The sequence below is a fragment of the Protopterus annectens genome, chromosome 1.part0 (assembly GCF_019279795.1).
Source record: "Protopterus annectens isolate FY-2018-M chromosome 1.part0, PAN1.0, whole genome shotgun sequence".
Classification (NCBI taxonomy): Eukaryota; Metazoa; Chordata; order Ceratodontiformes; family Protopteridae; genus Protopterus; species Protopterus annectens.
The window spans coordinates 682,576,784-682,595,404 of NC_056725.1; the positions used below are offsets into that span (position 1 = coordinate 682,576,784).

An 18,621-nucleotide genomic window follows, 5' to 3' on the forward strand; every position below is an offset into this window, starting at 1 on the left:
CTAACCACTCTGGCCACGTGGTTGTCAAATGAGAGATTGCTATCAACTTGGGTCCCCAGGTCCCTAATGACTTGTTCTGTACTTAATGGATTACCACCTATATGGTAATTTGTGGGCACTTTGTTTTTGCCAAAGGGGATGACTATACACTTTTTGGCATTTAGCTTGAGGCCATGGCTCTGGCACCAGTTGTCTGTTTCTATGAGGCCCTTTTGGAGGATGCTTGTGTCGGCTGGAGAGTTGATTATGGCGCCCAGTTTGCAGTCATCTACGAACTTGGTCAGCCACAGTCCTTCCATGTTGGCCTGTACCACCGAGAAATATATACCGAACAAGAGAGGTCCCAGGACTGAGCCTTGTGGGATGCCACTTGTAACTGGTTTGGAGTATGACATGGCTCCAGCAATTCTAACCATGTGGGTTCTATCCTTGAGCCAGTTTGCAACCCATCTAGTGACATAGGGGTTTATATTTAAGCTGGTGAGCTTATCTATAATGCCCGAGTGGGGTATTGTATCGAAGGCTTTTGCGAGGTCCAGGTAGGCTGTGTGGACCACCTTCCCCTCGTCAATGGCCTTGGTGACTGTTTCAAAGAAATCGACCAGGTTTAAGAGGCAGGATCTGCCCTTAACAAAGCCAAACTGAGTAGGATCCAGTGTCTGTAAGTCCCCAATATCTTTATTTATGAGGTCCATGATGATCCTTTCCATAGCTTTGCAGACCAAGCTAGTCAGGCTTATGGGGCGATAGTTTCCAGGATCCGTTGAGGCACCACCTTTGTGGAGAGGGACCGCTGTTGCTGTACGCCACTCTTTGGGTACATATCCTGTAGTAAGGCTAAGATTGAACAGTAGTTTTATGTTTGGGTTTAGCTCTTCTTGGAGTTCATGTAGGACGCAGCCCAGGACACCATCTGGTCCCATTGATGCTGTGTTTTTTGCTTTGGAGAGGGCGGCTCTTACCTGAGCATCTGAGATGTCAGGGGGGTAGCACTCTGTTGGGATAGATATTTGCCCTTTGCTGGGAGGGGAGAAGTTTGCACTGAACCTGTCAGCTAGGATGTTGGCAATGTCTGTGGGCTCGGTGTATTTTTGTCATTTTGGACTAATTCTGAGCATATCTGGGAATTCCCACCCAGGTTCCTAACATAACTAAAGAAAGCCTTGTGATTATCCTTAGTGTCCTGTGCAATTTTTCTCTCAAAGCTGGCCTTAGACGATTTTATGAGTGCCCGTAGTTTTTTGCTAATACTGATCAGAGATGCCTTCCCTTTTTGGGATTTTGCTCTATCATGTAGTAGCTTCCTCCTTCTATTGTATAGTTTGTTTATGGCTGGGGTCCACCAGACAGGACGTCTGCCTTTGGAGGATTGGGTCTTGGTTTTATTTGGGATTGCATGATCCATGCATTCCTGAAGGTGTTCATAGAATGCGTTTATAAAGGATTCTGCGGTCTGGGCAGTATTTTCCACAGGCCCGGGGGCTTTGAAGGATTCCGCCTCAGTTTTGAGGCATGTGAAATTTGCTTTAGAGAAGTTTTTCACTGTGGTTTTCTGGGCAGGGGGTGGGGTCGGGATGTGAATAATCAGTGAGATTAGTTTATGGTCTGATCTTACCAGTGAGGGATACACTTCTGGTCTGGAGCATAGTGTCCCCATGTTGGTGATGATCAGGTCCAGTATGTTTTCCCCTCTTGTGGGAGTGGTAACAAGTTGTTCCATAGCATTTGAGTTTATAAATTCTAGGAACCTTTGTGCTAGGGTGTTGGAGCAAGAGTAATGCTCCCAGTCTATGTTTGGGTAGTTGAAGTCGCCCAATATAATGGTGTTTGGAGAGACCTTCATATTTTCCAGTATTCTCAGGAAGGCTGAGTGGGGTTCCTGAGTTTGGGAGGGTGGTCTGTAGCAGGCTATAAACTGGAAGGCAGTTTTACCCACTGTTAGTTGCACATGGATAGTCTCTGATGCTTCGTGCTGTGCCACCAACCTGGAGGTGTGGGTATCTTTGACGAATATTGATACTCCCCCTCTTTTTGTGGTTCGGTCCAAGTTTTGGGGCCGAAAAGCATGGTATGAAGTACAACCTGGTAGTGCTGGGGTGCTCTCGGGAGCCTTGAACCAGGTTTCTGTTACTGCACAGATATCGATGTTCTCCATGCTAAGGAGAGTTTCGAGTGCGTGCATCTTGAGGTTTAGACTTCTGGCGTTGAGTAGCATTACTCTTAGTTTCTTATCCCTTGTGATACCTATGGAGGTGGGTTTGTCTTTTGAGCCTTGCCTAAAAAATATCCAAAAGCCCAGGGGTGACAGGTGCAAGCCATCCCTAGCGAAGCATCGTGGCTTGTCGAGCATGTCATCCCAGGCTGACAGGCATTGGATCCCCTTTGAATGACACCAATACTTAAGCCAATTGTTGAAATTGATCATCTTGTCTTCATATTGTGGCATCATTCTTGGTGAGGGTAAGATGCTACTCAAGGTCAGGGTCATACCGGCCTGGGCTACATGCTCAGAGAGCTCCTCTATGTCTCTTTTCATGTAGTCCAGGGAGGTATTTCTCAGGTCCTTCACACCAGCATGGACAATGACTGAGTCATATTTGTACTTGTCTTGGAGTGACCTGAGTGCTTGTGTTATGTGGCGGATCCTAGCGCCCGACAGGCAGCTCACCGTGACCTTCTCCTTGTTCAGCCTGGTGAGCGGGACGTCAGTGTGCCTGACGATAGAGTCACCTATTACAAGTGTATAAGGTGTGTTGTTTAGCCTTAAGGGCTGTGACTGTTCGGCACACTGGCTTTGTGAGCTATGTGTTGCACGTGTTTTGTTTTGGGGTAGCGGTTGCTTGGGTGGCTGCTTTGGAGGTCTCTGCTGCTTAGGCAGATTTTTATTTAGAGCCTCAGTATGTTTTGTGTGTTTATGTGTTTGGTTTGTTGTCATGGTAGGTCTATGTGAGACTGGAATTGTAGTGAGTGTGGTTTCCTTCTCCTCCTGACTGGTTACGCCAGTACTGAGTTGAGAGAGCTTAGCCTCCAGTTTGGCTATATGGTTGCATCTCTCACATGTGTTGGAATTTGTTGGGAGGAGGAGAGGGTTGTCTGTGTACATGAGGCAGTTGTAACATTGCCTCAAGATTCCCAGATTCACCAGCTGGACCGGAGAGGAGATTGACAACTGACCTTTGGACATGCTAGAATAGTATTGGGAATTCCTTTATAATTGAAAAAAGGGCCAATGGGGAACAAGGTACTCAAGGGGAGTTTGTGAGGGTGTAGTGCTTTTAATTTTTTAGAGCTGACTTATATAATTGCTTTAGTGAGCAAGTGCCAGGTAACTTAAATGCAATGTGTTACAGGTAATTTAAATGCAAAAACGACAAACAGTAACTTTCTTTCAAGTGAAACAAGGAAATAAGTACAGTAAGCAATGCAGATATCACTAGGGATCCACAGAAGTGCTAAAAGGCTGTGTTTTAGGTGGAATTAGCGTTTCAGGGAAATAAACAAACAACAAGCATACAAACAAAGCTAAATTCAGCAGGCCTGGATCTAGTCTATGCTACAGCAAACAAGGTGTACCAATTTCAGTATGAAACTGTTGTTTTCCATCTTTCCAGGGCAGTTTGGATCTTGTTACTTGTGACTTTTTGGTGCCTTGTATTCAGTTGTTTTTTTTTTGAAAATGACATCCAGATTGTTAATCTAGGATGTCCTGCAGGGGAGAAATTAATCTTTTTTTTTTCCACTTATTATTCATATTTATGTTCATATGTTCATAACTGAGTGACCTACATTTTATTGAGATGTATGGTGTGAAACACCAATTTTGGAGACAGGACAATTCAATGAAAATGCCAGTTTACATCTCGCTATACCTTTAAATATTGCTAGTTATTAGTAATTATGAAAATAAGCAATATTTCCATATTAAAACAATACATCAAAAGTCAAGTGATTTACTAATGGCTGAATAATAGGCAAAACTTTACATGTTGAAGAAAACGCTAATATTTGCTCTGTAAGTTGCACATCTTGAAAGATATCCAGTATTATTTCTATTGCTAATTCACGATTAAACACGTGTTTTCAAATTTCTATGAATATCTCAGTAAACATGCACATATAGAGGAATGTTTTGTTGTCTTGTGAAATCTTATGTCTGGGTAACAAAAATGTTTTCTAACAACACATGTTTAGGTTGTATAGTTTTCAAGATACAAGAATTTGTGAAAGTGTATAAAATATATCTTTGCATTATAATATATTACAGTATTTATGGAAAATATTTTGATGGCAATGACAATTATAACTGTAAAGAACATTTGTACAATTTAATAGCTTTTATTGTTCACAAACTATTTATAATTGTTTATCTTATGCTCTAAGTTTATTTTTCACAAAAGTTCTCTGGAATACTCTATTAGAGGTGTGACATTTCACACCACATAGATGTTACTGAGTTAAGAAGCACACGTCATTATCAAGTAAAATAATTAGGTGGGGTGTGTTAAGATGCCACAGTCTCTTTACAAGCAATATTACTGAAAACAAAGATTGCATCAATGAAAAAGTGGTTGATTGCTTCTGAAAACACTGCAATTGTCTGCATTATAATCCTTTTGAGGTGGGTCCTGGGGGGCACTAAAAGTGAATATTCCATGATTTCTGTTAGTCAAGGTATGCTTTGATATATTTTCTGTATTTTTTCAGACTGGATTTTACATTGCTTTGATTACTGATATTGATTCAGATGACTGTAATCAAATAATACGTAAAGATCATGTCTAATAGCTTCCAAACACAGAAAACCAGATAAATAGTTCTGCATTAGTCAGTTAATTGGCAAACTATTAATTTAATAGTTTGAGAATTACTTAACTAATACACAGTTTCTTATCTACACTAATCCAGCACAATTAGAGATGGTACAGTACCCAGAGTGACATCAACAACTCCCGCCTGCATATCAGAACCTGAGGGCAGATTCTAACCCCCGCTCTTCTGGCTTTCTTACTGAATACAGTGGTGCAGTAAAATGAGTTACACGTTGATGCTGAAAGTTTGTTTATAACACTCCTATTACAATTCATGCCAAAAAGGACAAGTAACAGTGATTCTTAGAGGTATGGAATGTAAGTGCAAATTAGGGGAATACACACCAAGTCTTTGCCTGTGGTATTTTAGAGTATTCCTCCACCTCAAAGCTACAGAGATATCAGAGTTAGTATATGCAAGTAAAATGGGTGTGAGTGGCACAGGGGGGCTCTGCCTCATGCAAAATGCTTTAAAATCTTACAATGAGTTTTGGAGTTTGCTGTTTAGATGTGCAGTTTAAATTTCAATTTGTTCTTGTACATCTGATAGGAAGCCTTAAATGGTAACAGCTCAACATAGACATGGATTTGTTGAGTTAAATCACCAGTAGTTGTTCTGTTGTTCTGTACAGGAAATCACTGCCAGTACATTTTCTTTTCTCACACTGGCAGCATACCTCTCAACTGTACAGATTTTCGCAGAGTGTCCCGATTTTTGCCTCATATTTTTGGTCCATTTTAAATAAAATTGTAGTTTTCTGGCAAATTAGTGGCAAATCATTAAAGACTGAAGTTAGAAAATAATGACAGGAATTTAAGTTTCAGACTCCATACCCTTCAGAAAATTCACGCTAATGCAGAACTTGTTATTCTATCAACTTTCTAAGTTTGTAAGAGCAATATTTCAAAATTGTCCCTATTTTTGGGCCTGTGTTCCACTTTTATGTATGGCTTTGCCCAGACTTCCTGCTCTAAGAAGATGAGAGGTATGACTGGCAGTGATTCAGTTTGTGTGGACTTTCTGCTTCTTCCATGGTTATGCAGCTGCAGTGTTATCTTATATAATTGAGTCATTTTTTTCGTTCATTCAGTTTTTCCAAAGCAGAAAACATTGTGACTAAATAAAATCTTACTAAATGCTCTTTACCTTACTCATCAGGTAATGGCTTTGGCCCTCAAAAAGCCTGCTTAGCACGGTGTTTGCAGACCATTGTTCCTCCCCTTACTCTTTTCCTGTTACTGCCATTTAGGGATATGATTTTCCTCCCCTGAAGACATAAACCTTCTGAACATTTAGGAAACTTATAGCTCTTTTAATGATTGCTGTCATTTAGAGCTACAGAGCTGCCTTCCCTCCCACCCTCACCGTGGGACCAGAAACATACTGACTATTTGGTCATTCACACCTGTTTTAATGTGGTCTCAAAGTGAATAAACATGATACCAGCAAAAGAAACTTTCCTACTTTTTTCAAAAAAATAAAATTAAGCATTAATTTGCAGCTCAATAAGAAAGACTCTACTGCAAAATATTTCATACATGACACCAGACTCAATCTATAAAGGCCACTGGAAAAAGTTTCAGACAGTTGGTTCATAGAATCCCAATGTTAATAAAGTAATTCTGAATACTGCCACTGTATGTAGATACAAAGAATATCTACATAAAACAGTATGGTTGACAAATTTCATATTTTTAGGGCAAAAAGTGCATTTTGGGAAATAATTTTCCAAAAAAAAAAATCATGGCACTGTGTCCATCTCATCAGTTTGTCTTTGATTATTATAAAACAAAATTAAATGTTTAGACTCTTAGCATTTAGCAGCATGACCTTTAATTTGTGTTTTGTTGAAATTTTTATGTTGGTAGTTTTAACCTCATCACTTTTCCTAAAAAAGGCACTATAGGGGAGGCAAGAGCGTTTGCCAGAATCCTGAAGCCCAGGTGAGACAGATGCAGGCCATCTCTGGAAAAATATTGTGGTCTGTCAATCATATAGACTATGCAATCAGAATCTATAACATCTCAATTTTGTAAATGCAAATGCTTTGGAACAGCTAGTCAATGCCTCCATAAGAGGTGATAATATCTTGGACTTGGTATTAACCAACATGAGTAGCCATTGCAGCATACCTGTAGTATCATCCTCCCTTGTAAGATCTGACCATAAAGTGGTCACGTTTGAAGTCACCATCTCCCCCGACCCCCTTCTGGCTAGGGTCAATCAAAAAACCTTCTCCAAAGCTGATTACAGCCTCCTGAGGGATGGTATAAACAGCTTCACAGCCCCTCCCCCTCTCTAGGAACTGGCACCAGCATCCAAAACTATATCAAATTACTATACAAACATTTATATAGATGCATGGAATTGGGAATACCTGACAGGACTAAATCATCCTCCGCAAGGAAGAGTAAACCTGTCTGGTGAACATCTGCAACAAATAAACTCTATAACAGAAGAAAAAAATTGCTGACCAGGACCAAGAAGGAGCAGGTGCCCAACTGGAAGCAATCTCTCCTTGGCCTAAACAAGCAAATAAGAGGACTAGTGAAATCTTCCAAAGCAAACTTTGAGTCCAAATTAGCCACACCTACTAGAGACAGTCATAAGGCCTTCTTCACATATGTCCATAATCTCAAAGGTAGCACCCAGATCTGTTCAGAACTGATGGTCAAGGACACCACATATACAAATGCTGTAGATATAGCAAAGTTGCAGGCTGACAGATTCAGCGAAAATTTCACCCTTCTGTCCCCCCATCAGTAAATCAGAACATTCCCAGTACCTGCCCCCTTCCCCTTATATTTAAGGATCAGATCATCACTGCTCTCTCAAAGGCAAAAAATACAGCCTCCATGGGACCTGATAACATCCCAGGCTGCATCCTACATGAACTCAGGCAGGAACTTGCAGCTCCATTAGGCACCCTATTGAACCAAAGCCTGAGTACTGGTTTTGTCACAGCTGAGTGAAGGACAGCCACTGTCATCCCTATACACAAAGGTGGAGTGTCCACTGATCCAGGAAATTATAGACCCATAAGCCTAACTAGTCTGATCTGCAAGGCCATGGAACGGATTATCATGGACCTCATAAACAAGGACATTGGTGACCTCCAAACACTTGATCCCATGCAGTTTGGCTTTGTCAAGGGGAGGTCATGTCTGTTAAATTTGGTTGACTTTTTTGAGACAGTCACCAATGCCATGGATGAGGGGAAGACAGTGCACACTGCCTATCTTAACCTGGCCAAAGCCTTTGACACTATTCTCCACTGGGGCATAACAGATAAACTCTCTCAACTAGGTATCAATCCATATGTTACCAGATGGGTAGCCAATTGGCTCACTGATAGAACCCACCTAGTCAAAATAGGGGAAGCCACCTCAAGTAGTAGACCCGTATCGAGTGGCGTACCCCTGAGTTCGGTCTTGAGGCCTCTCTTATTTGGGATATACTTTTCTGAGGTACAGGCCAAAACCAGTGGACTATGGCTGACCAAGTTTGCAGATGACTGCAAGCTGGGAGCTGTCATCAGTTCCCCAGTGACGTAGACATCCTCCAAGAGGGTCTCACCCAAGCAAATGACTGGTGCCAGAACCATGGCCTCAAGCTGAATACAAAAAAATGCATCATCATCCCCTTTGGGGAGAGAGAGATGTCTCCACAAATTATCACATTAATAACAACGTTCTAAGCATGCAGTCAGTCATCAGGGATCTGGGCACCCAGATTGATAGCAGCCTGAATTTGACCACCATGTTGCTTCCATTGTACGGAAAGCTTTCTACATGGCCCACTTCATAAGTAAGGGTATCTCAACCAAGGACAAGGAAGTCATAGCATCCCTGTATTCTTCCCTTATAAGGCCCATTATTGAGTACAATGCCCCATTCGGCATGTACCTTGCAAAGCACATGCAGCAGCTAGAGAGACCACAGAGGTTCCTCACCAGGAGAATCCAGAGTCTCAAAAATCTACCATATACAGATAAGCTAAAAGCCCTCTGCCTTGACTCTGTTTCATACAGACTCCTCAGAGGTGAACTCTGTCTGGCACACAAGGCGATCTTGGACCCCGCCTTGATGGGGCTGCTACATATCCGCAAGTTAAGCTCCACTCGAGTAACCTGCACACGCTGCCTCAACCTGGTCTGTGACAGCAATAGGATTTACCGGTGGGACAGATTTGTGTCCCAGAGACTCCCCCATCTATGGAATAAACTCCCTCTCCACATCAAGCACTGTACCTCTTTACCCCTTTTTAAGTGCAATCTGGATAACTGGATGGGAAATAGAAAATACATCCCTGGGATTCCACATGTGTCCCTGCTGGACAGGGGCATTGGGTGCTGATTTGTCTATGCATGGGCTAAACTCTTGGCTAGGCTTATAAGGTCCTCAGGGCCCATAGCCTAGTAACTTCCTATGATCCTATAAGACATTAGAATAGCACAGAACATCCAAAATGACAAAAATATGATTTTTGTTTTACTTTCTAGCCATGGCGATTCTTTAAGTAGGTTAAGATTATAAAGTTAAGCTTTTTATATAGACTATGCAATCAGAGTTTATAACTCCTTGATGCCAAGCTGACATCAGTCAATCAACTGATATATATCATAAATAAATAAATAAATATAAATCGTCATTCTTCAGAACACATTCATTTTTTCATATTAAAACCTATAAATTATCAAAATATTAGCAATAGAGTAGAACAACAATACATGCAAGTATTTTCAACTGCTTTGTAGTACAAATGTCACCCCTCATTTGGTCACCTGTTAGGACCTCTGAATGATATATAACAATTTGTTGAAACTGGATATTCACACTCCTGCACCCATTTGAAAGACTTTACCCTTTATACATCCCTAAGTTTATGTATGACAAGCTCTAGTTCACACAAAAGTCAAACAAATATGCAAATCCCAGCAAACATTTTGTGAGTCAGCTAGTGATAGGATTTCCATTTTCAGCATCTGTCAAATAAAATGAGGCAACAGTAAATTGTTTTTGTCATCGACCTTTTATAACAGAATAGCAGGATATAAATGCTTGATATTTTAGTTGTATCTGCAAACTTTTTACCTGGTACTGCTGCAAGATCCTTTACTATTTCTCGAACTGGGGTAATTGCTTTCTACTTTGTAGTCCTGTAATTAAAAGTACATTTATTATATATTTATTATTCATACTTTATGCATAATGCAATGTATTCCTGAATACAGTAATTATAAGAGCTTCACATACTACTTGAAAAAAAATGTACTCAGAAACAATTGCTAGACTATTTCCTGCAGGAAGAACTCCTATCCCATGGATAACATGGCTTCCATCCTTCCCATAGTACTAGTACTGCCCTTCTCTAACATGTGTGTGTGCTCTGTCTTTAAGAAGGATGTGAGGCTATGCATGCATGTATAAATTCTAGACACATGCAATCCCTAGTGCCATTTTGTAGAAGCAGCCAGTGATTGAGCATGTATGATTGCAGTAATTAGTTTGTATATAAGTTACTTAAGTCATAGTCAATAAACCTTTACAGTGATGTGTTTGTACAGAATAGAACTACTTAAGCAGAACCCACAAAGACTCATTTATTCGTGTACTAACACGAAAGCGACATGTGTCAGAACCGGGATGGAAATGAGAACAACGTTCAGAGCCATGAGATGCAAACATAACAGTGAAGGTAAAACCAAGAGAACAGTGAAGATAAAACCAAGAGAAAACAGTGCAAACACAACCAGAAAGAATTAAAGGTAATGAAAAATAACAAGAATTATTTACTCGATGCAAAAAGAAGCAAAAAAGGGCATTACAAGGGCACAAATAACATTATCAGGCAAGCGGAAAGTACAAGAAAGTTTGTTAAGTAAAGAAAATGTTCAAGATAAAAGTATTTGACAAAACAATTGGCTCTAGAGTGCAAAACGAGTGTGTTAAGGTAGAACTAATGTGTTTAAAGCAGAATTGGTCATGCTTAGAGTAAAATGAGCACATTACCATGTTGGGCATAAAAAAGGGCTTAAACGAGCATCAAGAATATAATAAAAAAAGAGAAGAGGGCACAGTAAGCAAAAATAAAGCAAGGCGACTGCTTGTATTTGGGAAAGTGTTGTATTTGGGCATAACTATGACTTCATACTGTATCAAGGGTGCAATTAAAGTATGAATAAAACAATAAAGAGCCGAGAACGTGCACCACACACCAGTTTAATAAATGTTAAACGCTTTTGTAAGACAAGTGTCTAACTTCATCAGAACACCATATTAAAACAAATAATGATTTTATACAGAAAAATAAGTCACGACTTACAACACCCTGCCCCAATTAATCTTTAAAACAATACTTACAAGCAATACAGTACAATAAAATACAAAATTTAAAACACCTTGCCTGTTAATTGTAGCACACAAATGCTGTAAAAATATTTATATCTGCATTTTGTATACATTACAATCTCATTTAACTTTCTCTCTAAATAAAAAAATTGTCCACCTAACTCCATTTATGAAAATATAAACTCAGCTTTTAATTTTAGAACACTATTGATAGATATGGCCTCATTTAACCCTGGGGGTAGAGTGGCATTACTTCTAAGCTGCCAAATTAATTCTTTATATTCTAATAAAACTTCATGTGGCCCTCCCCGTTGATCAAAACTAACTTTTTCAATACATGAGTATTTAAATGAGTATGCTGGAAATTTATTAATATGTTTGGCTAGTGCGTTCCTGTCATCCAATTTTTGTATATCATACTGATGTTGATAAATCCTCATCTTAAATTTATTTTTCGTCTTCCCTATATAAAATGAGGGGCAATGTTGACATAATGATATATATATATATATATATATATATATATATATATATATATATATATATATATATATATATACTACATTAGTAGTCAAACAATTTAATCTATGTCTCAAGTTAATGCTCCCTCACCTAGGAATAGCTAGCTCCTCACCTTCCTTAATGTATCTACATTAGCTGCAATGGCCACACTTATTCATACGCCCACCCTGTGGTGCTTTCCAACATCTCTCAAGAATAAACTTAAAACACAAGTCTTTTTTTGTATACCACCACAGGATTGTGCCCAATTTTTTTCAAGGTACTCTTCGTCTCCCCTAAAATTATTAAAATTATGGTTAATAATATTTTTTTATACCATCAAAATGCAAATTACAGGGTAGGATCAAAGCTCTATAAAAATTAATGCAGTTCCCACCACCATTCAACACAGAATTCTCACTAGCCACACTAGTGTTCATTCCTAGCAGGGGGACATACACCCCCTCATGCCTTTTCTTAACAACCTCACTTATAATACATTCAAGAAAACATAGGGGATAACCCTTATTCAATAACATTTCTTTTAAGACTGAGCATTTTTTTTAAACATTATTTTGCCACTTACCATACGGGCGAGTCTCATCATTGCCCTTTCACTAAAGATTTCTTTTGATGTATTGGGTGAAAACTGTCATAATGTAACAAAGCATTAGAATAAGTAGGTTTTCCTAAAGAGATTTGACTCAAATCTCTTTTCCACCCTATATTTTTACAATGGTGACATCCAAATAATGCAGTTTATCTACATCAACTTCCATAGTAAATTTACGAAACGTGCTTTGATTCATATATTCAAAAAAGTCATCCAATCTTTTTCTCCCTGATGTCCAAAAGATGACAATATCATCCAGTAAACGCCCATACAAAGTCTAACATTTACTGAAGTCTGTGCTAAAAATACAATGGCTTTCCCAGTTGGCCAATACAATATTGGCAAAGGTGGGGGCACACACTACCCCCATCGCCACCCCTTTAAGTTGATGAAACAATTGGTTTTCAAAAATAATGTAATTGTTGCCCAATATTTTGTCCATTAATGTTACTATAGTTTGAACTTTCTCATTATCCAACCTTGGATGTTTAACTCAAAAATTCGTGAAACATTTCTAGGCCTTCATCATGGGTATCACCAAATATAAATCACAAACATCTATAGTTACAAACAGTAACTCATCATGGTACAATTGATGAGCGACTTTAGTTAAAAAGTCCCATGAATCTTTAAATATGTAATTATATTCAGATAATAATCCCTTTATGTTCTCTTCAACACACTTTGCCAGAAGGAGTGTTTTAGAGGCTTTAGCATCAACAATCGGCCTCAGTGGTGGATCATTAATAAATTTGTGGGTGCTTGGTATACCGAATATGGTGGGGGTCCTTGAGTAGGACACTTTCAGAAACTCGCATTCACCTGAGGTTATCTGGTTGTTTAACATCAAATCTTCTAACTGTAAATCAATCCTATGATATGTGATATTCACCTCATTAATTGACACCTCTTCATAGGTGTCACTATATAAAATGGATAACATCTTACTGACATACTCATTTGAGTCCATCACCACAAGTGTTTTAAATTTTGTATTTTATTGTATTGTATTCTTTGTAAGTATTGTTTTAAGGGTTAATTGGGGGAGGGTGTTGTAAGTCATGTGACTTATTTTTATGTATAAAAATCATTAATTGTTTTAATATGGTGTTCTGATGAAGTTAGACACTTGTCTTATGAAAGCGCTTAACATTTATTAAACTGGTGTGTCATGCACGTTCTCGTCTCTTTATTGTTTTAATCTTAGTTTTTCATGTCTGTTTATTTACTGTGCAATTAAAGTATCTCAGCGTGTATAAAAGTACTTATGGGAGGTTAGCATAATGGTTAAGGTGTTTACCTTACAGACACAAAGTACAGGGATTGATTCTCATATGGAGTTATTGGCAAGGCTTAAAATGGCCCACTAGGGCAGTTAGCTTAGTACCAACCTATGAACACTGTATGCTTATTACTGTGCATGTATTTCAAAGAGTTCACTGTGTGCAAAGTGCAACTATCTTGTAAAATCCAGTCAGGGCATAGTTATTTGAAGAAACGTTCTTGTACTGGGTGTGTCTAGTTGCAAAGTGCCGCCATTACAGAGTACTTCTTGCACTGTAAGGAGTTGTCTAGCAAGGTACTGCCATTTTGGGGACATTTCAGTGTACTGCATGTGGTTGTTTAAAAAGTGCAAATGCTTTGAAAGAGATTGAATTTGGGCAACAATAGTTTAGTTTATTCACATTGTACAGTTGCTTGATATGTTTCTTGCAATAATAAAAGGTATTTTTACAAAATATTACAAGAGTATTACAGTGCTTGTGAGTGGCTCAGTTGCATCATAAAGTTCTCAAATGTTTCTTAAAGAGGCGACTTTAACAAGTAATGGTGTATGACTGTGTAGCATGCCTGCCTTCATCAATAAAGTCCTAAGTGACTACTTTAGCATTTCTGCCTTTACCAATTCTGAACGTTAATGATTTCAGCATTTCTGCCTTTACCAATTCCGAACGTTAATGATTTCAGCATTTCTGCCTTTACCAATTCTGAACGTTGATGATTTCAGCATTTCTGCATTTACCAGTTTCGAGAGTGCATGATTTAGCATTTCTGCCTTTACCAGTTCTGAGAATAAATGACTTTGGCATTTCTACCTTTAACGATTCTGCAAGAATGGTGAGTGATGGTAAATGACTTTAACATTTTTGCTTTTACTAATTGAAGATTTCATAAAGTGTTGAAAAGTCCGGGAAATTGTTCCTCAATGCACTGTAAAATATCAAAAAGTTTGAAAAGTTATTCTGTAAAACTTTGTAAAGTATCGAGAAATTTACAAAGCTATTTCGCAAAGTAACGTAAAGCATCAAGGCAGCTAAAAAGCTATTTCGCAAAGTGTAATAGAGCACCGAGAAGCCCTAGAAGTTTATTTTGCAAAGTCCAGTTATTTGAAAGTACCACGAAGTTGTTCATTTGCATAATTCCAATAAGCTTAAAGAGAGAAAATACAAGTAAAAAGTACAAAAGCATTGAGCAAACCATGTTTATGCCAATTACTTATGCACATGTCTATGAGTGTATATTTGTGCTTAACTGCAAGACCCTTCATTGAAATGTGTTAATATGGCAGACGGATTTTGAAAACCTCAACCACTTGTATTTGATCAGAATATTGCAGAACACTGGAGAACATCTGAACAAGAGTACAATATTTTCATACAAGCAGCTTATGCAGATAGAGATGCACATACCAGGGCATTCATTTTGCTAACTCTAGCAGGATCTGAGGCCACAGAAAGACAGTGTTCATTTGTATATGCACCAGCAGAGTACGAAGGTGAAGGTACAGATCGCCATATTGTTGTGCAAACTGAATCAAGGGAAGACCCCAAGTGTTTGAGCACAAGTTCATAGAGATGTGTAACCCCCAGACGAACATTACATTAGAGAGACATTTGTTTAACACAAGGAATCAGAAATCGGGAAACGCTTGTAGCTTATATAACTGACTTGAGAAACAAAGCTAAAACATGCCGGTTTGGTGATTTGAAAGATGAGCTAATAAAGGACAGACTTGTGTGTGGCATTAATAGTGCAGTGAGAAAGATTTTACTTTGTGACAGTGATTTGACACTAAATAAAGCAATAGAGATTTGTCAGATCCATGAGGTTACAGAAAGATATACTAGTATGCTTACAAGTGACAAAAGCATGGTTTCAATGAGCTCCATAGCAAATGTAGATAGTATGCAACATGTGGCAAACAGAAACAGGCCTAAGAAAGGGGTAGCCACAGTGTTTCCAAAGAAGGCTCTAAGCTTTCCAGAAAGTTCTAGAAAAAGTGCAAGCTGCAACGCCAGTTCAGTGCAACACAAAAATGAGTTAGCAAAACACAAGTCTAGCTTTATTGTTGTTCTTCTTTTACTTTTCGCTTTTCACCGTTAGGGGTCGCCACAGTGGATCACCTGTCTACTCATGATTGGCAGTTGAGTTTTACGGTGTCGAGTTGCCAGCCCAGCGCTCAACCTGCCACAGAAGGCATCAAGTCTAGCTTTATTCTTAACTGTCGCAATTGTGGTTCAAATCATGACTCTAAAAGAGAAAAGTGTTTAGCATTTGGTTAGCAATGCCATAAGTGTAAAAATTGAATCATTTCCAAAAGTTTTGCAAATCAGGCAAGCTTCACTCAGTTGTAAAGAAAGGTTGCACAAAAAAGCAACTTGATCAAGTAGAGCTGAAACAGTCAGGTTTCTATGTGGATGGTGTATCAGTACTCGGAGAAAGGGTTGATACGATAAACTTATTAACAAGGGTGAAGTGTTTTGTATGTTCCGGATCAATGGAAAATCCACAGAGTGCAAAGTAGACACTGGATCAAAGTGTAATGTTATATCATCAGACAAATTTGCAAAAGTGAGAACTAAAGAACAACTCAGTGTAACCAGCAGTGCAAGACTTGTTGTGTATGGAGGTGAAGAAATTCAAACCAAAGGGTCAGTAATACTTTCCTGTTATTTGCTTGAGAACAGTTACAACCTATTATTCTACGTAGTCCGACAACCAGTGCAATCTTTACTAGGTCTCAAAGATAGTTTGAGAATGAATCTACTTTCTTTTGCTAAAGAGGTTCATCATGTGAGTGCAGTTCCAAGTTCCAGTTTTTCTGAAGTCATTTTCTCAGAGTATGCTGATGTTTTAGATGACAAGTTAGGCAAAAGTCCAGTTGTATAGTCCGTGAAGTTAGACCCAGTGGTCACTCCAGTAGTCAGACCAGCAAGAAGAGTTCCAATTGCAATGAAAGATAAAGTTTAAACTCAGTTGGACAAGATGGTCAACAAGGTGTGATTTATCTAGTCACAGAACCAATTGAATGGGTGTTGTCTATGGTAGCCACCCACAAGAAAGGCTCAGACAAAATCAGAATATACATCTATCCTAGAGACTTGAACAAAGCATTAAAAAGACCATATCATCCAATGCACACAATTGAGGAAGTTGCAGCTCTAATACCAAATGCCACTGTATTTTCTGTTTTGAATGCAAAGAGTTCATTTTGGCAAGTGATACTTAGGTTCATAGGTTCATAGGTTCATACTAGGCTATCTGCCCTAGGACATTTATAAGCCTAGCCAGAGTGTGTTTGGCTTTCGCCACCCATTTTAAATTAATTTTGCTATGCCCTTTTTCGAGGTTAGTATACTGTGCATCTGTCTAACAGTGACACAGAATTGATACCCGGGGTAAACCTACGATCTCCCATCCACTCATCAAGATTCCTCTTGAAGAGAGTCAATGAGGGACTCTGCCTAACCTGGACTGGGATTTTATTCCAGAGTGAAGGGAGCCTCTGGGTTATGAATCTGTCCCTCCAGCATGTCCTATTTATTACAGTGCTGAGGTTCAAGTCTCTCGAGCGCGTAGCTCGATGGGATTTGGATTTTCTGAGGTGCAGCATGTCCATTAATTCCGGGTTGGACATGGCTTTATACGTCAGGCACAGATCGCCTTTGAGCAGGCGGTATGCCACTGAGTAGAGCTGGAGTTTCTTTAACTGGGCAGCATATGGCATCTGTTTGAGCCCTTTGATCCTCTTGGTGAGGTACTTTTGGGGTCTTTCCAGTTGCTGCAGGTGTCTGGTAAGGTACATCCCAAAAGGGGCATTGTACTCAATTATGGGCCTGATGAGGGATGAGTAAAGAGGCACGATGACCTTCCCTGATCTAGATGTGAATCCCTTCATGATTAGGTGGGCTATATAAAATGTTTTTCTAACCACTTTGGCCACATGGTTGTCAAATGAGAGATTGCTATCAACTTGGGTCCCCAGGTCCCTAATTACTTCTTCTGTACTTAATGGATTATCACCTATGTTGTAATTTGTGGGCACTTTGTTTTTGCCAAAGGGGATGACTATACACTTTTTGGCATTTAGCTTGAGGCCATGGCTCTAGCACCAGTTGTCTGTTTCTATGAGGCCCTTTTGGAGGATGCTTGTGTCGGCTGGAGAGTCGATTATGGCACCCAGTTTGCAGTCATCTGCGCACTTGGTCAGCCACAGTCCTTCCGTGTTTGCCTGTACCTCCGAGAAATATATACCGAACAAGAGAGGTCCCAGGACTGAGCCTTGTGGGACGCCACTTGTAACTGGTTTGGAGTCTGACATGGCTCCAGCAATTCTAACCATGTGGGTTCTGTCCTTGAGCCAGTTTGCAACCCATCTAGTGACATAGTGGTTTATATTTAAGCTGGTGAGCTTATCTATAATGCCCGAGTGGGGTATTGTATTGAAACCTTTTGCGAGGTCCAGGTAGGTTGTGTGGACCACCTTCCCCTCATCAATGGCCTTGGTGACTGTTTCAAAGAAATCGACCAGGTTTAAGAGGCAGGATCTGCCCTTAACAAAGCCGAACTGGGTAGGATCCAGTGTCTGTATGTCCCCAATATCTTTATTTATGAGGTCCATGATGATCCTTTCCATAGCTTTGCAGACCAAGCTAGTCAGGCTTATGGGGCGATAGTTTCCAGGATCCACTGAGGCACCACCTTTGTGGAGAGGGACCACTGTTGCTGTACGCCACTCTTTGGGTACATATCTTGTAGTAAGGCTGAGATTGAACAGTAGTTTTATGTTTGGGTTTAGCTCTTCTTGGAGTTCATGTAGGATGCAGCCCGGGACACTGTCTGGTCCCATTCATGCTGTGTTTTTTGCTTTGGAGAGGGCGGCTCTTACCTGAGCATCTGAGATGTCAGGGGGGCAGCACTCTGCTGGGATAGATATTCGCCCTTTTGGTGTGGAGGGGGTGGAGAAGTTTGCGCTGAACCTGTCAGCTAGGATGTTGGCAATGTCTGTGGGTTTGGTGTATTTTTTGTCATTTTGGACTAATTCTGAGCATGTCTGGGAATTCCCAC

General features: G+C 39.6%; 1 protein-coding gene across 2 annotated transcripts in view; it reads right to left on the reverse strand.

Annotated features, from left to right (window-relative positions):
- LOC122794052 (mitogen-activated protein kinase kinase kinase kinase 5-like) overlaps window positions 1–18,621 on the reverse strand; it is a 1,947,254-nt gene that overhangs the window by 475,006 nt on the left and 1,453,627 nt on the right. For both annotated transcript variants that reach the window (XM_044062187.1, XM_044062182.1), the window contains exon 15: window positions 9,903–9,967. In XM_044062187.1, the coding sequence (XP_043918122.1) occupies window positions 9,903–9,967 (65 nt within the window). The remainder of the gene's footprint in view (window positions 1–9,902; window positions 9,968–18,621) is intronic.